General features: G+C 46.9%; 1 protein-coding gene across 1 annotated transcript in view; it reads right to left on the bottom strand.

The window, feature by feature from the left end:
• Positions 1-15,213, bottom strand: part of LOC127968798 (alpha-tectorin-like) — a 32,598-nt gene extending 17,385 nt beyond the window's left edge. Inside the window, exons 1-3 of the mRNA XM_052570137.1 lie at positions 15,165-15,213; positions 15,054-15,080; positions 7,406-7,819 (exon numbers count right to left, since the gene is read on the bottom strand). Of these exons, the coding sequence (XP_052426097.1) occupies positions 7,406-7,819; positions 15,054-15,080; positions 15,165-15,213 (490 nt within the window). The remainder of the gene's footprint in view (positions 1-7,405; positions 7,820-15,053; positions 15,081-15,164) is intronic.
• Between the last annotated feature and the right edge of the window lie 1,837 nt (positions 15,214-17,050).

Here is a 17,050-nt window from a genome sequence, read left to right as displayed (position 1 = left end):
CAGTCAAGAGAGTCAGAGAAGGCCAGTCACTCACTGTGAAGCAGTTTCAGAGACTGTTAGGGCTCATGGCAGCTGTGTCCAACGTGATACCTTTTGGTCTCCTGCACATGAGGCCCCTTCAGTGGTGGCTCAAGACCAAGGGGTTTTCCCCGAGGGGAAATCCTTTCCGAACTATTCAGGTCACGCGGCGATGCCTTAGTGCCTTAGACGTATGGAAGAAACCTTGGTTCTTGAATCAGGGCCCGGTGTTGGGAGCTCTTGGTCGCTGTGTAACGCTAGCGACAGATGCGTCCCTCACCGGTTGGGGTGCGGTCATGAGTGGCCACCCTGCCCGCGGTCTGTGGAGCGGTCGCCATCTGACATGGCACATCAATTGTCTAGAAATGCTAGCAGTATATCGAGCTTTAAAATATTTCCTCCCAGACCTGAGAGGCTGTCATGTGTTAGTGCACACCGACAACACAGCGGTAGTCTCTAATATCAATCACCAGGGGGGTCTGCGTTCACGCCCCTTGTACAAGCTGGTGTACCAGATCCTCCTGTGGTCCCAGGGCAAACTCCTCTCGCTAAGAGCAGTGAATATTCCTGGGCGATTGAATGTGGGAGCAGACATGCTGTCGAGACAGGGGCCAAGGCCCGGGGAACGGATGCTTCATCCCGAGGTGGTGAAGCAGATATGGCAAATATTTGGCAAAGCTCAGGTGGACCTCTTCGCGACTCGAGAGACATCGCAATGTCCCCTCTGATTCTCTCTAGTTTACCCAGCTCCACTGGGACTAGATGCCATGGCACAGACTTGGCTGAGGCTTCGTCTGTATGCCTTTCCCCCAATCGCTCTGCTCCCCGGAGTTCTGGTGAGAGTACGCCGGGTCGGGGTCCGTCTGTTGTTAGTAGCCCCGTTCTGGCCGGGCCGAGTATGGTTCGCAGATCTGATTTCTCTCCTCGACGGCTCTCCATGGCAGTTTCCGATCAGGACAGATCTACTCTCTCAGGCGCAGGGCAAAATAATTCACCCTCGCCCGGAGTTGTGGAAGCTGTGGGTGTGGCCCCTGAGGGGGCACATCTGTTAGCAGCTGGTCTCTCAACCGAGGTTGTTGAGACCCTACTCCAATCCAGAGCTCCCTCCACGAGGAAACTGTACGCCCTGAAGTGGAAACTCTTCACTTCATGGTGCAGAGATCGCCACCTTGACCCTGTTAACTGCCCAGTTGATACAGTTCTGGAGTTTTTACAAGCTAGGCTCTCGTGCTGCGTGTCACGTGCCTTTATAGCTTTCTGGTCGTGACGCTCTTCCATTGAACTGATTGCACACGATATTCAGAGTTGTTCTTGCCAAAGGCGTTCCCCAAAAGCGCTCGACGCAGCGTCTCGTTCCCTCGAGGAACTAGGGTTACATACGTAACCTAGGGACGTTTTTAATGTACTACTTACTGTACACTGAAGGCAATAAAAAATACATTGTAAAACACAATGATTGTTCATTTTATGATTTTCAACCAACCACGTATAGCAAATCTAATTATTGGTGTTCAGCCTGCAGAACGGTACAGAACAACACCATTACTATGTACCAGCACTGCATTCATGATAATATACTGTAGAATATTGCATGATATATAATAGTGTTGATATGATTAATTTTTATATATTTAAACTGCAAAAGCAGTGTAATTTCACAAAGCCCACAAATTTAAAATATCCTAATATTAAAAAACTTATAAGTTCATTTTTAGCTGGATGACAGGTAAATTATGAAGATATATTCATTATTAATTAAGTAATAAAATAAATAAAGTAATTTATTGACTTTGTATTATCGTTTTAATATTAATAATATGGCAATTAATAAGACTAATTTAGTAGAAATTTAGTTTGTCTAAAGTTGTGAGATTTGAGGAACTGTGTTACAACTGCACAGGGGAGCGTTTCCCAAAACCATAATTGCTAACTAAGTTAGCAACTTCGTTGGTTGCAAAATAATTTCCCATTGCCAAATAACAGGTTAGAAACTATGCTTTTGGGAAACGCACCCCAGATCAGTGAGTATGGCATCTAAGTACTGTAAGAACAATCTTCAAGTTGAGGGCACTTTTTGTGTGATGTTTTGTTCTGTTCTCTTATTGGCTCATTGGCTTTATTGTTCGAAGGTATCTTTAGTTAGTGATTAGGGTCTTTGTATATATAGCCCTCATTTACCATTATCTCTTGTTTAGCTTTGTTCATTGTAACTTTTTCAGTTGGTGAATCCCATGGTTTCTAGTCAAGTCTGGTCATGTCAAGATCTAGTTTAGTTAATGTTTGTTTTTCAGTTTTGTATCACATTTTGGTTTGTTCTGTTTGTCTATTAGTAAACTGTACTTGGGTTTAGTTCAACTCGCTTCAGTAGACCTATGTAACAGTAGACTACAGAATGGTTAATGGACTGCTCTAATTCTAACTGGTGCATTAAATGCATGTTAGGTTATCAAATAATCAGACTATTTACTCTTGATACTGAGGCCATCCTTAAAAATATTTTGGTTTGCAGTAACAGTAAAAACATTTTTTTTTTTAAAAAAAGGGTCGGTAGGTAGGTCTATATTATTGTTATTTTTTTCAAGTTTCAATATAAAAAATAAAAGTAAATGTTGGTGATGGTGATTACGTAGGTATGAATTTAAACAAATTAGCATATCGTGACGTCACTGACTGGGTCTTCAACCAGTGCCTTTGGGCGCATATTTGCAAACCTCATTTTGATGCAGGCTATATAGAACACAAACAAATGTAAATCTTTGACAAAAACATGTTTATTGCATGAATTTCAGGTGAGAAGAAAAAAAAATTAGGTACTGTTATACTGTTTTACTTGCATCCATGAGAATGGTCTGGCTGCAGACTTGCACTTGCACTCTCAGATTTGCATTCTCAGACTTGCACTCTCAGACACTTGTGCTTCCGCTAGCTACGTCACTTTCCGTTTTTATTTTTTTATTTTGTTCTATTTATTGATAACTTTTTGTTTGAATCTCTCAACATTTTACAACAGTAGCCAGGTGGTGTAGACTAGAACTTAACTAAACTAGAACTAAATTACAATGTCACTTGCAATCGCCACTTGCACTCTCCGCTACCTGTGACGTCATTTGCATTCTACACAAATTGTGCATGTTGCCAATGGAGACAAGAAGCTGTGGTGGTGATTAAACGATTAAAACTCATTTAGTAGGCCTACTACTATAACGTACAGCGTCCTGCAAGAAAAAGTCAAGACCGCCAAATCCGTGGCCACAGATAAGCAGAATATGATCGCAATGAACAAAGTCTTTCGTTAAACGTTTTCCTCCTGTAGAAAAAACAAACACTTAATATGGCATAATGTATAAAGATACGTTTAAGTTAAATTAAAATACCAAATTTGATATATAGTTATTATATAGTGTACTACAAGGCAAGCAGATGACTATGAACACAATGAGCAAACTTTGTCCTCCCATACAGCGAAAAACGCTTAATGTGGCCTAATAACAGACAAAGATGATAAAGACAATTCAGTAGGCCTATAGCCTATATGTCTTGTTGTTGACTCAACATATATATAGAGCAGCAAATATGAACGTGCATTATGAAATGCATTAAGTGATTTTAAAAGGATTAACTCTGTACAGGCAAGCAGTCGAGAACAGAACACAGTGCCATAAATTGTACATTAAACGTTTTCCTCCTATAGAAAATCATTAGAAATAAAACACATAATGTAGCTTCGACAAAGACAGCAATATAAACAAGTTGTAGACAGTTTGTTCTATATGGAAGAATGCTTAGCGGGAAACTTTGCGTATTGCTTTTATTCTGGGCTCACGTGCTTACCTGTACATATAGTTATGTATTTTAATAATGCAGAGAAGCATATTGAGTTTGCCTTTATCATCTTAGTCCATTTTGCGGTATGTGAGGCAAATACTATATACATATTCATTAAAAAAATGAACTGTATATTTAATTTGATATTTTAATAGCATCTTAATACATTAAGCCATTGTGGCGAGTGGGGCGGGGCCGAGAGGCGTGGGAACGAGGAGTGAGGCCAGGTGTAGTGATTGGAGATGAGCTACACCTGAGCCCCACCGCCAGTATCGAGTCCCACGTAGGAGATGGAAGGATATAAAACTGGAGCGACGACCGTGAAGGACGAGAGAGGACCAGGCCTGGGACATTATTTTATGTGTTTGGCTTTTATTTGCGCGCACCAGTCGTCCGCGAGGGGCTGGTGCACCGTTTTGTATTTATTTATGAATTATTAAAATGTATTTTGATTGTGTGCCGGTTCCCGCCTCCTTCGTCCCGATGTATATGGAGATTTTATCGTTACAGTGGTGCCGAAGCCCGGGAGAAGGAGGGACACGCTGCTGAAGATCCCTCGCCGCTGTGGTGAATCCGCGGTGCCCTCGAGCTGGCGAGGTGTGTGCCGCCATGGACGCTCGAGGCGGTGGGCTGGAGCGAGTTGCCGGGGACGGGCGAGCTCGCTGCCGACCGCCCACGACAAGGAGGGGCGGCTGCCGTCCGTGAGGGAGCGGAGGAGTCGGCGCCGTTCGCCAGGGGGCCGGAGCCTGCCGCCTCCGTGACGGAATCCGGAGGGGCAGGGAACGGGGGACTCCTGCCGCTGCCCAAAATCGGAGGAACCGTCGCCGTCCACCGGGCGGCGGAGGAGTGTCGTGCCGTCCGCCGAGGGCCGTCCAGTGCCACCGCCGGGCACCGCGGAGGAGATCACCCAGCTGGTGGAGGGCCGAGCAGCAGTGCGTCTGGGAACCGGATTTTTTTTTTTTTTTTTTTTTTTCCTCTCTCCCCTCTCTCGTCCCTGTCGCTCCTCCTTCCATCTCCTTTTCTCTCGCCTCGTCTGTCCTACCCCCGGGTTCCCGCAGGTCCCCGTGAGCGGTCTCCCCCGGAGGGAAGGGGGGGGGGGGGAGTAGAGCGCAGTCTCGGGAGTACCCCCCGGCCTGCGAGGGGCGATGGGGGTATGTGGCGAGTGGGGCGGGGCCGAGAGGCGTGGGAACGAGGAGTGGGGCCAGGTGTAGTGATTGGAGATGAGCTACACCTGAGCCCCACCGCCAGTATCGAGTCCCACGTAGGAGATGGAAGGATACAAAACGGTGCACCAGCCCCTCGCGGACGACTGGTGCGCGCAAATAAAAGCCAAACACATAAAATAATGTCCCAGGCCTGGTCCTCTCTCGTCCTTCACGGTCGTCGCTCCAGTTTTATATCCTTCCATCTCCTACGTGGGACTCGATACTGGCGGTGGGGCTCAGGTGTAGCTCATCTCCAATCACTACACCTGGCCTCACTCCTCGTTCCCACGCTTCTCGGCCCCGCCCCACTCGCCACAGCCATGTTTAGTGTTTATGTTTCTCTACACTTAGCGAGAGACTTTGCGTAAGCGTTCATATTCTGGTGTTCTGGCCACGAATTTGCTGGTCTTGTCTTTTTCTTGCAGGACCCTGTACGTTACAGTCCTAAATTAGTCTTAATTGTTTAATCACCACCACAGCTTCTTGTCTCCATTGGCAACACGCACAATTTGTGTTGATTGCAAGTGACGTCACAGGTAGTGGAGATCAATCAATCAATCACCTTTATTTATATAGTGCTTTAAACAAAATACATTGCGTCAAAGCACTGAACAACATTCATTTGGAAAACAGTGTCTCAATAATGCAAAATGATAGTTAAAGGCAGTTCATCACTGAATTCAGTGATGTCATCTCTGTTCAGTTTAAATAGTGTCTGTGCATTTATTTGCAATCAAGTCAATGATATCGCTGTAGATGAAGTGACCCCAACTAAGCAAGCCAGAGGCGACAGCGGCAAGGAACCGAATCTCCATCGGTGACATAATGGAGAAAAAAACCTTGGGAGAAACCAGGCTCAGTTGGGGGGCCAGTTCTCCTCTGACCAGATGAAACCAGTAGTTCAATTCCAGGCTGCAGCAAAGTCAGATTGTGCAGAAGAATCATCTGTTTCCTTTGGTCTTGTCCTGGTGGTCCTCTGAGACAAGGTCTTTACAGGGGATCTGTATCTGGGGATCTAGTTGTCCTGGTCTCCGCTGTCATTCAGGGCAGTAGAGGTCCTTTCTAGGTGCTGATCCACCATCTGGTCTGGATACGTACTGGATCCGGGTGACTGCAGTGACCCTCTGATCTGGATACAGACTGGATCTGGTGGCCACGGTGACCTCGGAACAAGAGAGAAACAGACAAATATTAGCGTAGATGCCATTCTTCTAATGATGTAAAAAGTATGGTGTTATGTGAAGTGTTTCCGGCTCCGGTTTACCTAATTAATGCAGCCTAAAAATCCTTTAACGGATTTCGATATTAAAAGCATATTAGTATGTTATGTGTATGCCAGGAGAGTGCAAGTGGCGATTGCAAGTGACATTGTAATTTGGTTTCTTTTTTCTTGTCTTCACAACCTGGCTACTGTTGTAAAATGTTGAGAGATTCAAACTAAAATATATCAATAAATAGAGCAAAATAAAAAAATAAAGACTGCAAGTGACTTTGCTAGCGGAAGTGCAAGTGTCTGAGAGTGCAAATCTGAGAGTGCAAGTGCAAGTCTGCAGCCAGACCCTCTTGGCATCCACCGCTAGGTGTCAATGCAACCTACAAATGAGAGACCGTTTACTTTGCTTTCTTGGGTTGTCACTTTTGTGAAAAAAATCCTGTTTGATTTGAGACGTGTTCATTGAATCAATTGTAAAATCGATTTTGCATGTCTAAATGCATTTTTTACAGCAAATAACACCAAATATAGGTAAATACACGGACAACAAGAGATTTAATATACTGGTAAAGAACAGTTTTTCCAGAACTTCGTGCCAAGTTAAAGTGCTGTTGAGCTGTTTTAATGATTTTTTTTAGATATATTATGGTGCCCGAACCCATATGACTTTGAACAGTGACCGCAAACATTTTGTTTACTGTAGCCACAGCCATAATTACCAAGCGTGAACCGTTGACTCTCACAGTGAATGAAAGGAGACCATAGGAGGAGACGAAGCGAACGAACAGGCCATAGTGTGACATCTGTGTAAACATAGATGACGTCACAGGTTTTTTTTTATGAAAGAACGTAGCCTTCGTTTGTATGTAGGCCTAGGCAATTTATATATTTACAATACTTACTAAAATATAATTAATATTATGTTATTGCTTTTGTATTATTTGTTTGAAGGGTAAAAAAAATGCTTAACGCAAATGTACAACCGTCAAGTTGGTCGAGATTAAAAAAAAAAAAAAAAACATTTGAGTCGGTCCTAAATTAACAGGGTCAGTCAGGTATAGGCAAACAAGAATAGTTTTATGGATGGCCTGATATTGACAAAAAAATCACATTAATTTGGAGAGAAACAGAGATAAAACTTCACCTGCACAATATGTAGGACTGGGGCCTGATATGTTGGGTTTGACAAATTCATAGACATAATAGTCTCCTGGACAGGTTTTGACTTGGATAGATGTGGATGTGTAGGTGCCACACTGATTGGCATCTTCATATCCCCACCATGAAGTAGTTCCCAAGACTTCACAGGTCACCACTCCATCCTCAACTCTTGGATGAGAGCCATTGAGATACAGTCCAGTGGAACCACCACATCTCATATTACTCACACACCACTCAGACATCTGGGCACTTTCTCCATTCAGATACAGACGATACCAACCACTCCATTCAACAAGGGTGTCATCATAGCCATAGTTATTATATTGTTGTATTTCTCTCCAGTTTTCATCAATAATGTTATAATTATAGCATGGATCAGAGCTGGAAGTTGTAGGATCTGAGAGAATAATGACACAGAAAAGGACAATCCAGTGATGATACACATACTCACTTTTTATGTAGCAAGATATCGGGATGGCACACTAAAGATGGATTATGTAAACTGACTTCACCTACAACAAGTGTATCTGCAGTTTAAGCCATTTGTTCTCTACTTGAAAAAGATTTACTACCTAGATCTACCTAGATTTATAGGAGCTATGCTCGCTTCTATCAGTTATATACAATTTCATCAAAAATGTGATAATAGTTGTCATGATTACGATCACTCTCTCATTGGTTTTTCCTGCTCTGTCCAGCAGGTGAAGTCTGGTGTCACTGTTCTGCTGTCTATCATAGATCATCTCATCTGTTACTCCACCCACTTCACCTGTTCATCATTACCAGCTCATTATCTCCATGCATATATACGGTATATATCTGCTTTCTTCAGTATCACACGATCTTTCCAACTCTATTAGTTTGTTCCTTCTTTAATGTAATTTATTGTCTGATTTTGACTTCAAGGCTTTTCTATAAATCTATTTAACAAACCTGATATTTGAGTTTGTATACCAGTCAACCCTGAGCCTTTTGATATAGTATAGTAGTTTAATACAGTGACATACAGAATTAAATCAACAATTTAGGCGAATCTTTACTCCCTTAGTAAAAAATTATTTTCAGTATTATAAAATACATTTGAATGGAAAACCATTCCATGTCTAAATTGTAACACAGACAAATACACACACACACACACACACACATTGTGTCAGGAAGAGAGGGTTGGAAGTTGGAATTACAAGAAATAAGGTCACAACTGTAAGATATAAAATTACCCAATGAGCCTATAAACCTGACTTTTAAAAGTCAAGATCTTTTTTTTTCCTGTTGTCTAAAACATTGTCTAGTCATTATCTAGTTTTTTTAAATATAGCCTTTTTTGTCCCAAAGAGCCTGACAATGTGGGTGTGTATATGTAAATATATGAATATTATAATTATTACAAAAGTTAATTATTGATAGCCTGCTGAATATACATGCATCATAAAATTAACTGAACACAGAATTAGCAAGTTCGGAATACACGTCATAATTGTCAAAGTTTCCAACCCATTGCTTTTGGTCTGTTTTTTTTTTTTTTTTTTTATGAGAATAATGATAGTTCCCTTTCAGTCGGTCACGTTCGACGTTACGAATGGGGATCTCGCCCGAGAGCCCAATCACCTTCGAGTGGTACAAAACGACCCAATGGTACACACAGTACCTTGTTCTGCGGAACCTTGGCCCTTGCTCCGCCCCGCAGAGGGGGTATATAAGGAGCAACGCGAGCAACTCGCATTCAAGCTTTCGCTTCGGAGCCGAGCACATCGCTTGCTGCAATCACCGGAGTGTTTACAAGCAAGAGCTGGTGTTGGTGTGACGGCGCGATTCAGCGGTTCGTCTGGGTTTCCTGCGACAGCTCCCGCGTTCCCCTGAGCGCTTCAACACCTCTAAAAGAGACAATTTCTCTCACAAAAGAGATATGGGCCGATTTGCGTCTTTTTAAAGATGTCATTTCGCCTGTGGGTTTCTGGGTGCGGTTGATATATCACTCCTCGTGACGGTCACGATCGTTGTGTCACGTGTCTGGGCTTCCATCACGCTGAGACTGCATTCGTGGATGGCTCATGTTCTCATTGCGGGGACATGACCATCTCAGCGTTGAGATCGAGACTCGATTACCTTAAAAGGTATAGAGTCCCCTCTGCCACATCCCGTTCTAGCTCTTCTTCTCGTACGAGGGCTACTTCGGCTGGTGGCCAGGGTGATATGAGGGTTACCGTGTGGGCTTCCCCGATGAGCGAACCTCCTCGGCCACACACCCCTCACATACGCCGCAGCCGGTCGAGTTCCCGGATGAGTTTGCTGGACCTTCTCAGGCTCCTAACATCTCATTCGGGGCTCGCGAAGAGGACCATATGTCGATCGCCGCATCACAAGGCGGGCTTGAGTCCTCGGGAGATGAGGGTTCGGCTGCGTTGCCTCCCTCGGGAGTTCCAGTGTTGTCCGAGTCCAATCCCGAGCTGACGGCCGTGCTTTCCCGGGCAGCAGAGAGCATCGGGCTTGAGTGGAATCCTCCACCCTGTCCCGAGCGCTCGAGGCTTGATGATTGGTTCCTGGGGGCTGCTCATGCGGATTGCCAGCACACCCCTCTGGTTCCTTTCTTCCCGGAAGTGCACCAGGAAGTAACTAGTTCATGGAACGCACCTTTAACTTCCCGAAACCGTTCTGGTTCTTCCTCCGCCTTCACTGCCCTCGATGGCGGGGCGACCAAGGGGTATGCTGGGATTCCCCCGGTGGAGCGTTCTGTTGTGATGCAACTGTGTCCCAAGCTGCCCTCCAAGGCCTGTAAGTTCTCATCCACGCTTGTGGCCAAGGCTTACAGAGCTGCGGGCCAGGCCGCTTCTGCCCTGCATGCCATGGCCTCACTTCAGGTCTATCAGGCCAAGCTGCTCCGGCAGCTGCATGAGGGCGGTGCTGACCCAGGGGTTTTGCAGAGGGCGCGCATTGCTACCGACCTCGCTCTCCGGGCGACGAAGGTCACTGCGCGCTCCTTGGGTCAGGTGATGTCCACTTTGGTGGTCCAGGAGCGCCACCTATGGCTGAAACCTGGCCTTACATGAGGGAGTCTGATCGGGCTCAGCTCCTCAACTCCCCGGCCTCCCAGGATGGCCTCTTCAGCGACGCTGTAGAGAGCTTTGCCCAGCAGTTCTCTGCCGCCCAGAAGCAGTCTGAGGCCATTAGACATATCCTGCCCTGGCGGCCCACTGCTGCTTCCACCCCACTGCCGGCGCAACCTCAGCCTGCTTGTCGCCGAGGGCACCTCCCTGCGGCCTCCTCCACTCCCGCTTGGCCACAGCAGCAGCCTTCACCCTGGCCGCAGCGAGGAGATGGCCGCAGAAGGGCGGCGCAACCCGTCTCTGCCCCTAAACCTGCCAAACGCCAGGCCAAGCGGCGTTCCTGGGACGGGCGACCCGGAGTTGGAGACATCAACTCATCAGGAGGTGGTAGCAGGACCACTCCTTCCCCCGGAGGAGGGCCGGGGGAGAATCCTTTGTTCTCGTTTTCTTTTTCTTCACTAAAAGATCTGTTTCCTCTACCTCCGGGTCCCAAGAGGCCACGAACGACAGCTGGCGACGTGCTTCCTCGCCGCTCTCGTTCTCCTCTCCCCTTGCCAGTTTCCATGCAAAGACGGCTCAAGAACGCTTCACCTTCTCATGCCCTCTTTGCCACTTCGAGTCAGACGAGTGCTGCACTCCACTCCCGCTAAGGGACGCTATGCCTCCCATGCCGGGGCTGTCTGCTCCACCATGCTGCCCCACTGTGGATATGCCTGTAGTTCCCTTGACCCCACTGGTTTGTTTCCTGGGAGCCTGGCTAGAGCTCCCCAGGCCTTCCCGCTGGCTCATCCGGACACTCATGCTCGGCTATGCGATTCAGTTAGCCCCGCATCCCCCCAGGTTTTGGGGTGTCCACGCAACGATGGTGGGCAAAGATGCCCCTGTCATGCGCGCGGAGGCCACGACCCTGCTGGCAAAGGGCGCGATACAGCCGGTCCCTCCAGCCGACATGAAGTCCGGCTTTTACAGCCCTTACTTCATAGTACCCAAGAAGGCAGGTGGGTTACGGCCAAACCTGGACCTGCGTGCCTTGAACCGAGCTCTGCACAGACTCCTGTTCAAGATGCTAACGCCCAAGCGCATTTTCGAATGCATTCGTCCGATGGATTGGTTTGCAGCGATTGACCTGAAGGACGCGTACTTTTATGTCTCCATTCTTCCTCGACACAGACCGTTTCTTCGGTTTGCTTTCGAGGGGCAGGCATATCAGAATAAGGTTCTCCCATTCAGGTTGGCCCTGTCTCATCCGCGTCTTTACGAAGGTCGCGGAGGGAGCCCTGGCTCCTCTCAGGGAACAAGGTGTCCGTATCCTAAACTACCTCGACGACTGGCTGATCCTAGCTCACTCTCGAGAGCGGTTGTGCGAGCACAGGGATCTGGTGCTCAGACAACTCGCCCGACTGGGTCTTCAGGTCAACTGGGAAAAGAACTCTCCCCTGTGCAGAGGATCTCTTTTCTCGGTATGGAAATAGACTCGGTCGCCATGTTCGCGCAGCTTACAAACGAGTGCGCGCAGTCACTGCTGAATTGCCTGAGACAATTCGAGGGCAAGAGAGCGGTTCCACTGAAACTGTTTCAGAGGCTCTTGGGGCATATGGCATCCGCGGCGGCAGTCATACTGCTCGGGCTACTCCATATGAGACCGCTTCAGCACTGGCTTCACGGCCGAGTCCCGAGATGGGCATGGCAACAGGGCACGCTTTGAGTGACCATCACTCCGGCCTGCCGCCGATACTTCACCCCGTGGTTGGACCCCTCGTTTCTACGGGCCGGCGTGCCCCTAGAACCGGTGTCCAGACATGTTCTTGTATCAACAGATGCCTCTGCCACGGGCTGGGGTGCCATGTGCAACAGGCATGCTGCATCAGGCTCCTGGACAGGACCCCGACTTCAGTGGCATGTCAATTGCCTCGAGTTGCTAGCAGTACGTCTTGCTCTGCACCGCTTCAGGGCCCTGCTGAAGGACAAGCACGTTCAGGTCCGCACGGACAACACTGTGACCATAGCGTACATCAACCGTCAGGGTGGTCTACGCTCCTGCCGCATGACGCAACTCGCTCGCCATCTCCTCCTGTGGAGTCACAAGCATCTGAGGTCGCTTCGTGCCATTCACATTCCGGGCAGTCTCAATCGTGCAGCCGACGAGCTCTCACGACAGCAGTCTCGCCCCGGGGAATGGACACTCCACCCCCAGTTGGTTCAGCTGATTTGGGAACACTTCGGAGACGCTCAGGTACAGGCCTGTACAAGTATGCGTTTCCCCCAGTGAGCCTTCTTGCACAGACGTTGTGCAAGATCAGGGAGGACGAGGAGCAGGTCCTCATGGTTGCACCTTTTTGGCCCGGCCGGACCTGGTTCCCCGAACTTGTACTCCTCGTGACAGCCCCTCCCTGGCCAATTCCTCTGAGGAGGGACCTTCTTTCTCAAAGACGGGGCACTCTCTGGCACCGATCTGTGGAACCTACATGTGTGGGTTCTGGACGGGTCACGGAAGGTTTAGGTACCTTGCCACCACAGGTGGTAGCTACCATCACTTCAGCTAGAGCCATGTCCACCAGACATGCCTATGCTTTGAAGTGGAACCTCTTCGTCACTTGGTGTTCTTCATTGCGTGAGGACCCCTGAAAATACCTGATTGGGTCAGTGCTTTCCTTTCTTCAGGAGAGGTTGGAACGAAGGCTGTCTCCTTCCACCCTCAAGGTCTATGTGGCTGCCATTTCGGCTCACCATGACCCTGTTGAAGGTAAGTCTCTTGGAAGACACAATCTGATCATAAGGTTCCTGAGAGGAGCAAGGAGGCTCAATCCGCCTCGCCCTCAGCAAGTCCCCTCTTGGGACCTCGCAGTGGTTCTATCAGCACTGCAGAGAGCTCCCTTCGAACCCTTGCTCTCAGTAGAGCTAAAGTTTTTATCTTTAAAAACTGCGCTCCTGACGGCTTTGGCTTCGGTGAAGAGGGTCGGGGACCTGCAGGTATTTTCAGTTGACGAAACGTGCCTGGAATTCAGGCCGGCTAACTCTCACGTTATCTTGAGACCCTGGCCTGGGTACGTGCCCAAAGTTCCCACCACTCCTTTTAGGGATCAGGTGGTGAACTTGCAAGCGCTGCCCGTGGAGGAGGCAGACCCAGCCCTGGCGCTGCTCTGTCCAGCACGTGCGCTCCGCACCTATGTGGACAGAACTCGGTGCCTTAGGACCTCAGACCAGCTCTTTGTCTGTTACGGAGGCCAGCATAAGGGAAAGGCTGTCTCCAAGCAGAGGTTATCCCACTGGATAGTGGATGCTATTGTCCTGGCTTATCAGGCTCGAGACCTGCCATGCCCCCTAGGGGTGAGAGCTCACTCAACTAGGAGCGTAGCTTCCTCATGGGCGCTGGCGCATGGCACCTCGCTAGCAGACATCTGTAGATCTGCGGGCTGGGTGACACCTAACACATTCCCGAGATTTTATAATCTCCGTGTATAGCCCGTGTCCTCCCGGGCACTCGCCCCTTCGGGCCAGTAAGGACCTGTTCGGTGTCAATCCGCTTGCTGCGCCTTTCCACTCCGCGGACTGGATGAGTGCGCTATTCCCCTCAGGTGAGTTCCTCAGTCAGAACCCTGGGTTCCTCCAGCACTGTTGATGCCCAACACTTGCGTACATGCCCCTTGGTCAGCCATGTGGGGACTAGGTGCCTCCATGTGTCGTGATTCCCCTTCTGGTTAATCCCACGTGTGTATGTCCACAGTAAGTCTCTCTGCAGCATGTGTCTTTCCCTTGGCAAGCCCCTTGCCAGCTCTGTCGTTGAAACTTCCACCCTGCGGGCTGGGTACCTCAGAGTTCTTATGTATCACCACCTTGGTACATACCTGCCTTCTGTAAGTCCTCCCACGGGCAGGCAGCCTGCTAGAATATGTCCAGCTGGAATATGCTACCCAGTGTATTCTGTGCGAGCTACAGGCCCTCACTCGTGCTGGCCTCACGACAGGGTGCTATCACTCACACGGGTCGCTGGAAGACAGCCATGTGGCGTTTTGTAAGGGACCCCATTCGTAACGTCGAACGTGACCGACTGTAAGGGAACATCTTGGTTACATATGTAACCCTCGTTCCTTGAAGGAGGGAACTGAGACATTACGTCCCCTTGCCACATCGCTGTTCCGCTGAACGGCCAGGTCACTGGCTTGGCTCCTCAGCGAAGACTTGAATGCGAGTTGCTCGCGTTGCTCCTTATATACCCGCTCTGCGGGGCGGAGCTCGCTATGCAAATTCCGCAGACCAAAGTACTTTGTGTACCATTGGCTCGTTTTGTACCACTCGAAGGTGATTGGGCTCTCGGGCGAGATCCCCATTCGTAACGTCACCGTTCCCTCCTTCAGGGAACGAGGGTTACATACGTAACCAAGACATTTTTCTAAGTGAAATGAAAATCAAAAACAAATTTCTTTAGGAGGCTGATACAAATAACAGAAATTCTACAGTATGAGATTTCACATCAATAGGTAATCTGGTTCTCTTAATTATTCCCTTCTATTCCTTTTTTACAATTTTGAAGGAAAGCAAAAGATGGAGGAAGAAGTGAATATGTGATTATGTAAAAAATTATTTTACCTGAAGTTTGTCCATTGATTATATCACCTGTTGAATACACAATATAAACATGATTTTTTAAGGAGAAATTCAGTCGGTTCTCTAATGCACATCAGATTGTAAATCAGTCACCATTAATCAGCAGCAGAAGAGACACACACAGTGAGATCAGAAACCTCATTGTGATAAACAGCTCCTCCTGCACCTGCACACACATATACAACAATTACATCTATTAATTTTGCATTATACATTAAATGTTTCTAATTCATTAAATAATTTATATTTTAATTATTTAGTATAATAATATTATTTTAATTATTTAATATTTAATTTAAAACAAAAATATATTAAAAAAAAAACTATTATAACTAAACCAACATCATTGGAGCCTAGTGTGATGGAGAGATGGAGAGAAATAACTTTACCTGAAGTCAAATGCTGTTGCAGAGCAATCTCAGGCAGATTCTCTCTTCAGCAGCTGAACACAGTGATGATGAACTGCTGATCTCACACTTATCAGTGCCTTTATTAATACATGTAGGTGGATCATTACTGGAACCAGAAGTACATTCTCAACAATGTCTTGAACCAGTTTTTCATGTGACATATTTGTCATTTGAACTGGTTGTTTCCTTTTGCGACTACATTGTGTGCAACACATTCTTTCACTTTGTGCTTGATTTGATGTGAATGTTGATGGAATGACACGCGAGTTAGTTTAATTTGTTATGTTTTTTTTTCCTTTTACTTTTTCAAAGCAGCTTTGCAAAAATAGTATTATAAAATGCCCAAAGAGTAAACTAAATGGTTCAGAAAATATAATTCTCTATGTAAATAATCTTTCACCATGTTAATGGTGTTTGATGGTGTTTACATTTAATTACTTAAAAACCAGTGGAGAGATGCAGGCAGTGGAGATTTTTAGACATTTAAATTTAAACATTTGTCAGACGCTTTTATCTAAAGCGACTTACAAATGAGGAGAACAATAGAAGCAATCAGACGAATGAGAGAGCAACAGCACAGTACTGTAAGTTTCAGTTAGTCTAGCACAGTGCACATAGCTACAGTTTTTTTATAGAATAGAATAGAACAGAACAGAACAGAATAGAATAGAATAGAATAGAATAGAATAGAATAGAATAGAATAGAATAGAATAGCATAGCATAGCATAGCATAGAATAGAATAGAATATCAGGTGCTGGTGAAAAATATGTGTCTTTAGATTTTTTTGAAAATGGCCAGGTTGTTCAACCTGAGATAGGGAGATTATTCCACCAGCTGGGGAGAGTCCAGGAAAAGATCATCGAGAATAATTTTGTTCCTCTTTGGGATGGCACACTGCGAAGCATCATTCACTTGCAGAACGCAAGCTTCTTGAGAGCAATGGGTCAAGTTTAGGTCTATCAGTGCAGTGCCAGTGGTTGTCTTGTATCCAAACTTCAGTACCTTGAATTTGATGTGAGCAGCTAGCCAGTGTAAACTGATGAAGAGAAGTGTAACGTGAGCTTTTTTAGGCTCATTAAAGACCACTCTGACTGCTGCATTCTGGATCAGTTGCAGAGGCGTGAAAGTACAAGCAGAAAGGTCCACCAAGAGAGCATTACAATAGTCCAGTCAGGAGAGAACAAGAGCTTTGGACAAGGAGTTTTGCAAACTAACTGAAACAGAGTTCTTTTGTGGGAAGAAGGAGGCGGGAACCGTCAGACAATCCATTGAAGCTTTTAATAATCAAATAAAGACAAAACAGCGCGACAGCCCCTCGCAGACGACTGCTGCGCACAAACAAAACCAAAACTCAAAATAAAGCCCAGGCCTGGTCCTCTGTCATCCTTCACTGTCGTCGCTCCTCTTTTGTATCCTTCCGATCTCCTCCGTGGGACTCGAGACTGGTGAGTGGAGCAGGTGTCGCTCATTTCCAACCACTCCACCAGCCTCACTCCATTTCCACGGCTCTCGGCCCCGCCCCACTCGTCACATTAACAAAATTATAACACAAACAGAAATACATACA

Source organism: Carassius gibelio, chromosome B12 (assembly GCF_023724105.1).
Source record: "Carassius gibelio isolate Cgi1373 ecotype wild population from Czech Republic chromosome B12, carGib1.2-hapl.c, whole genome shotgun sequence".
Taxonomy (NCBI): domain Eukaryota; kingdom Metazoa; phylum Chordata; class Actinopteri; order Cypriniformes; family Cyprinidae; genus Carassius; species Carassius gibelio.
This window is presented reverse-complemented; position numbering and strand designations above follow the sequence as displayed.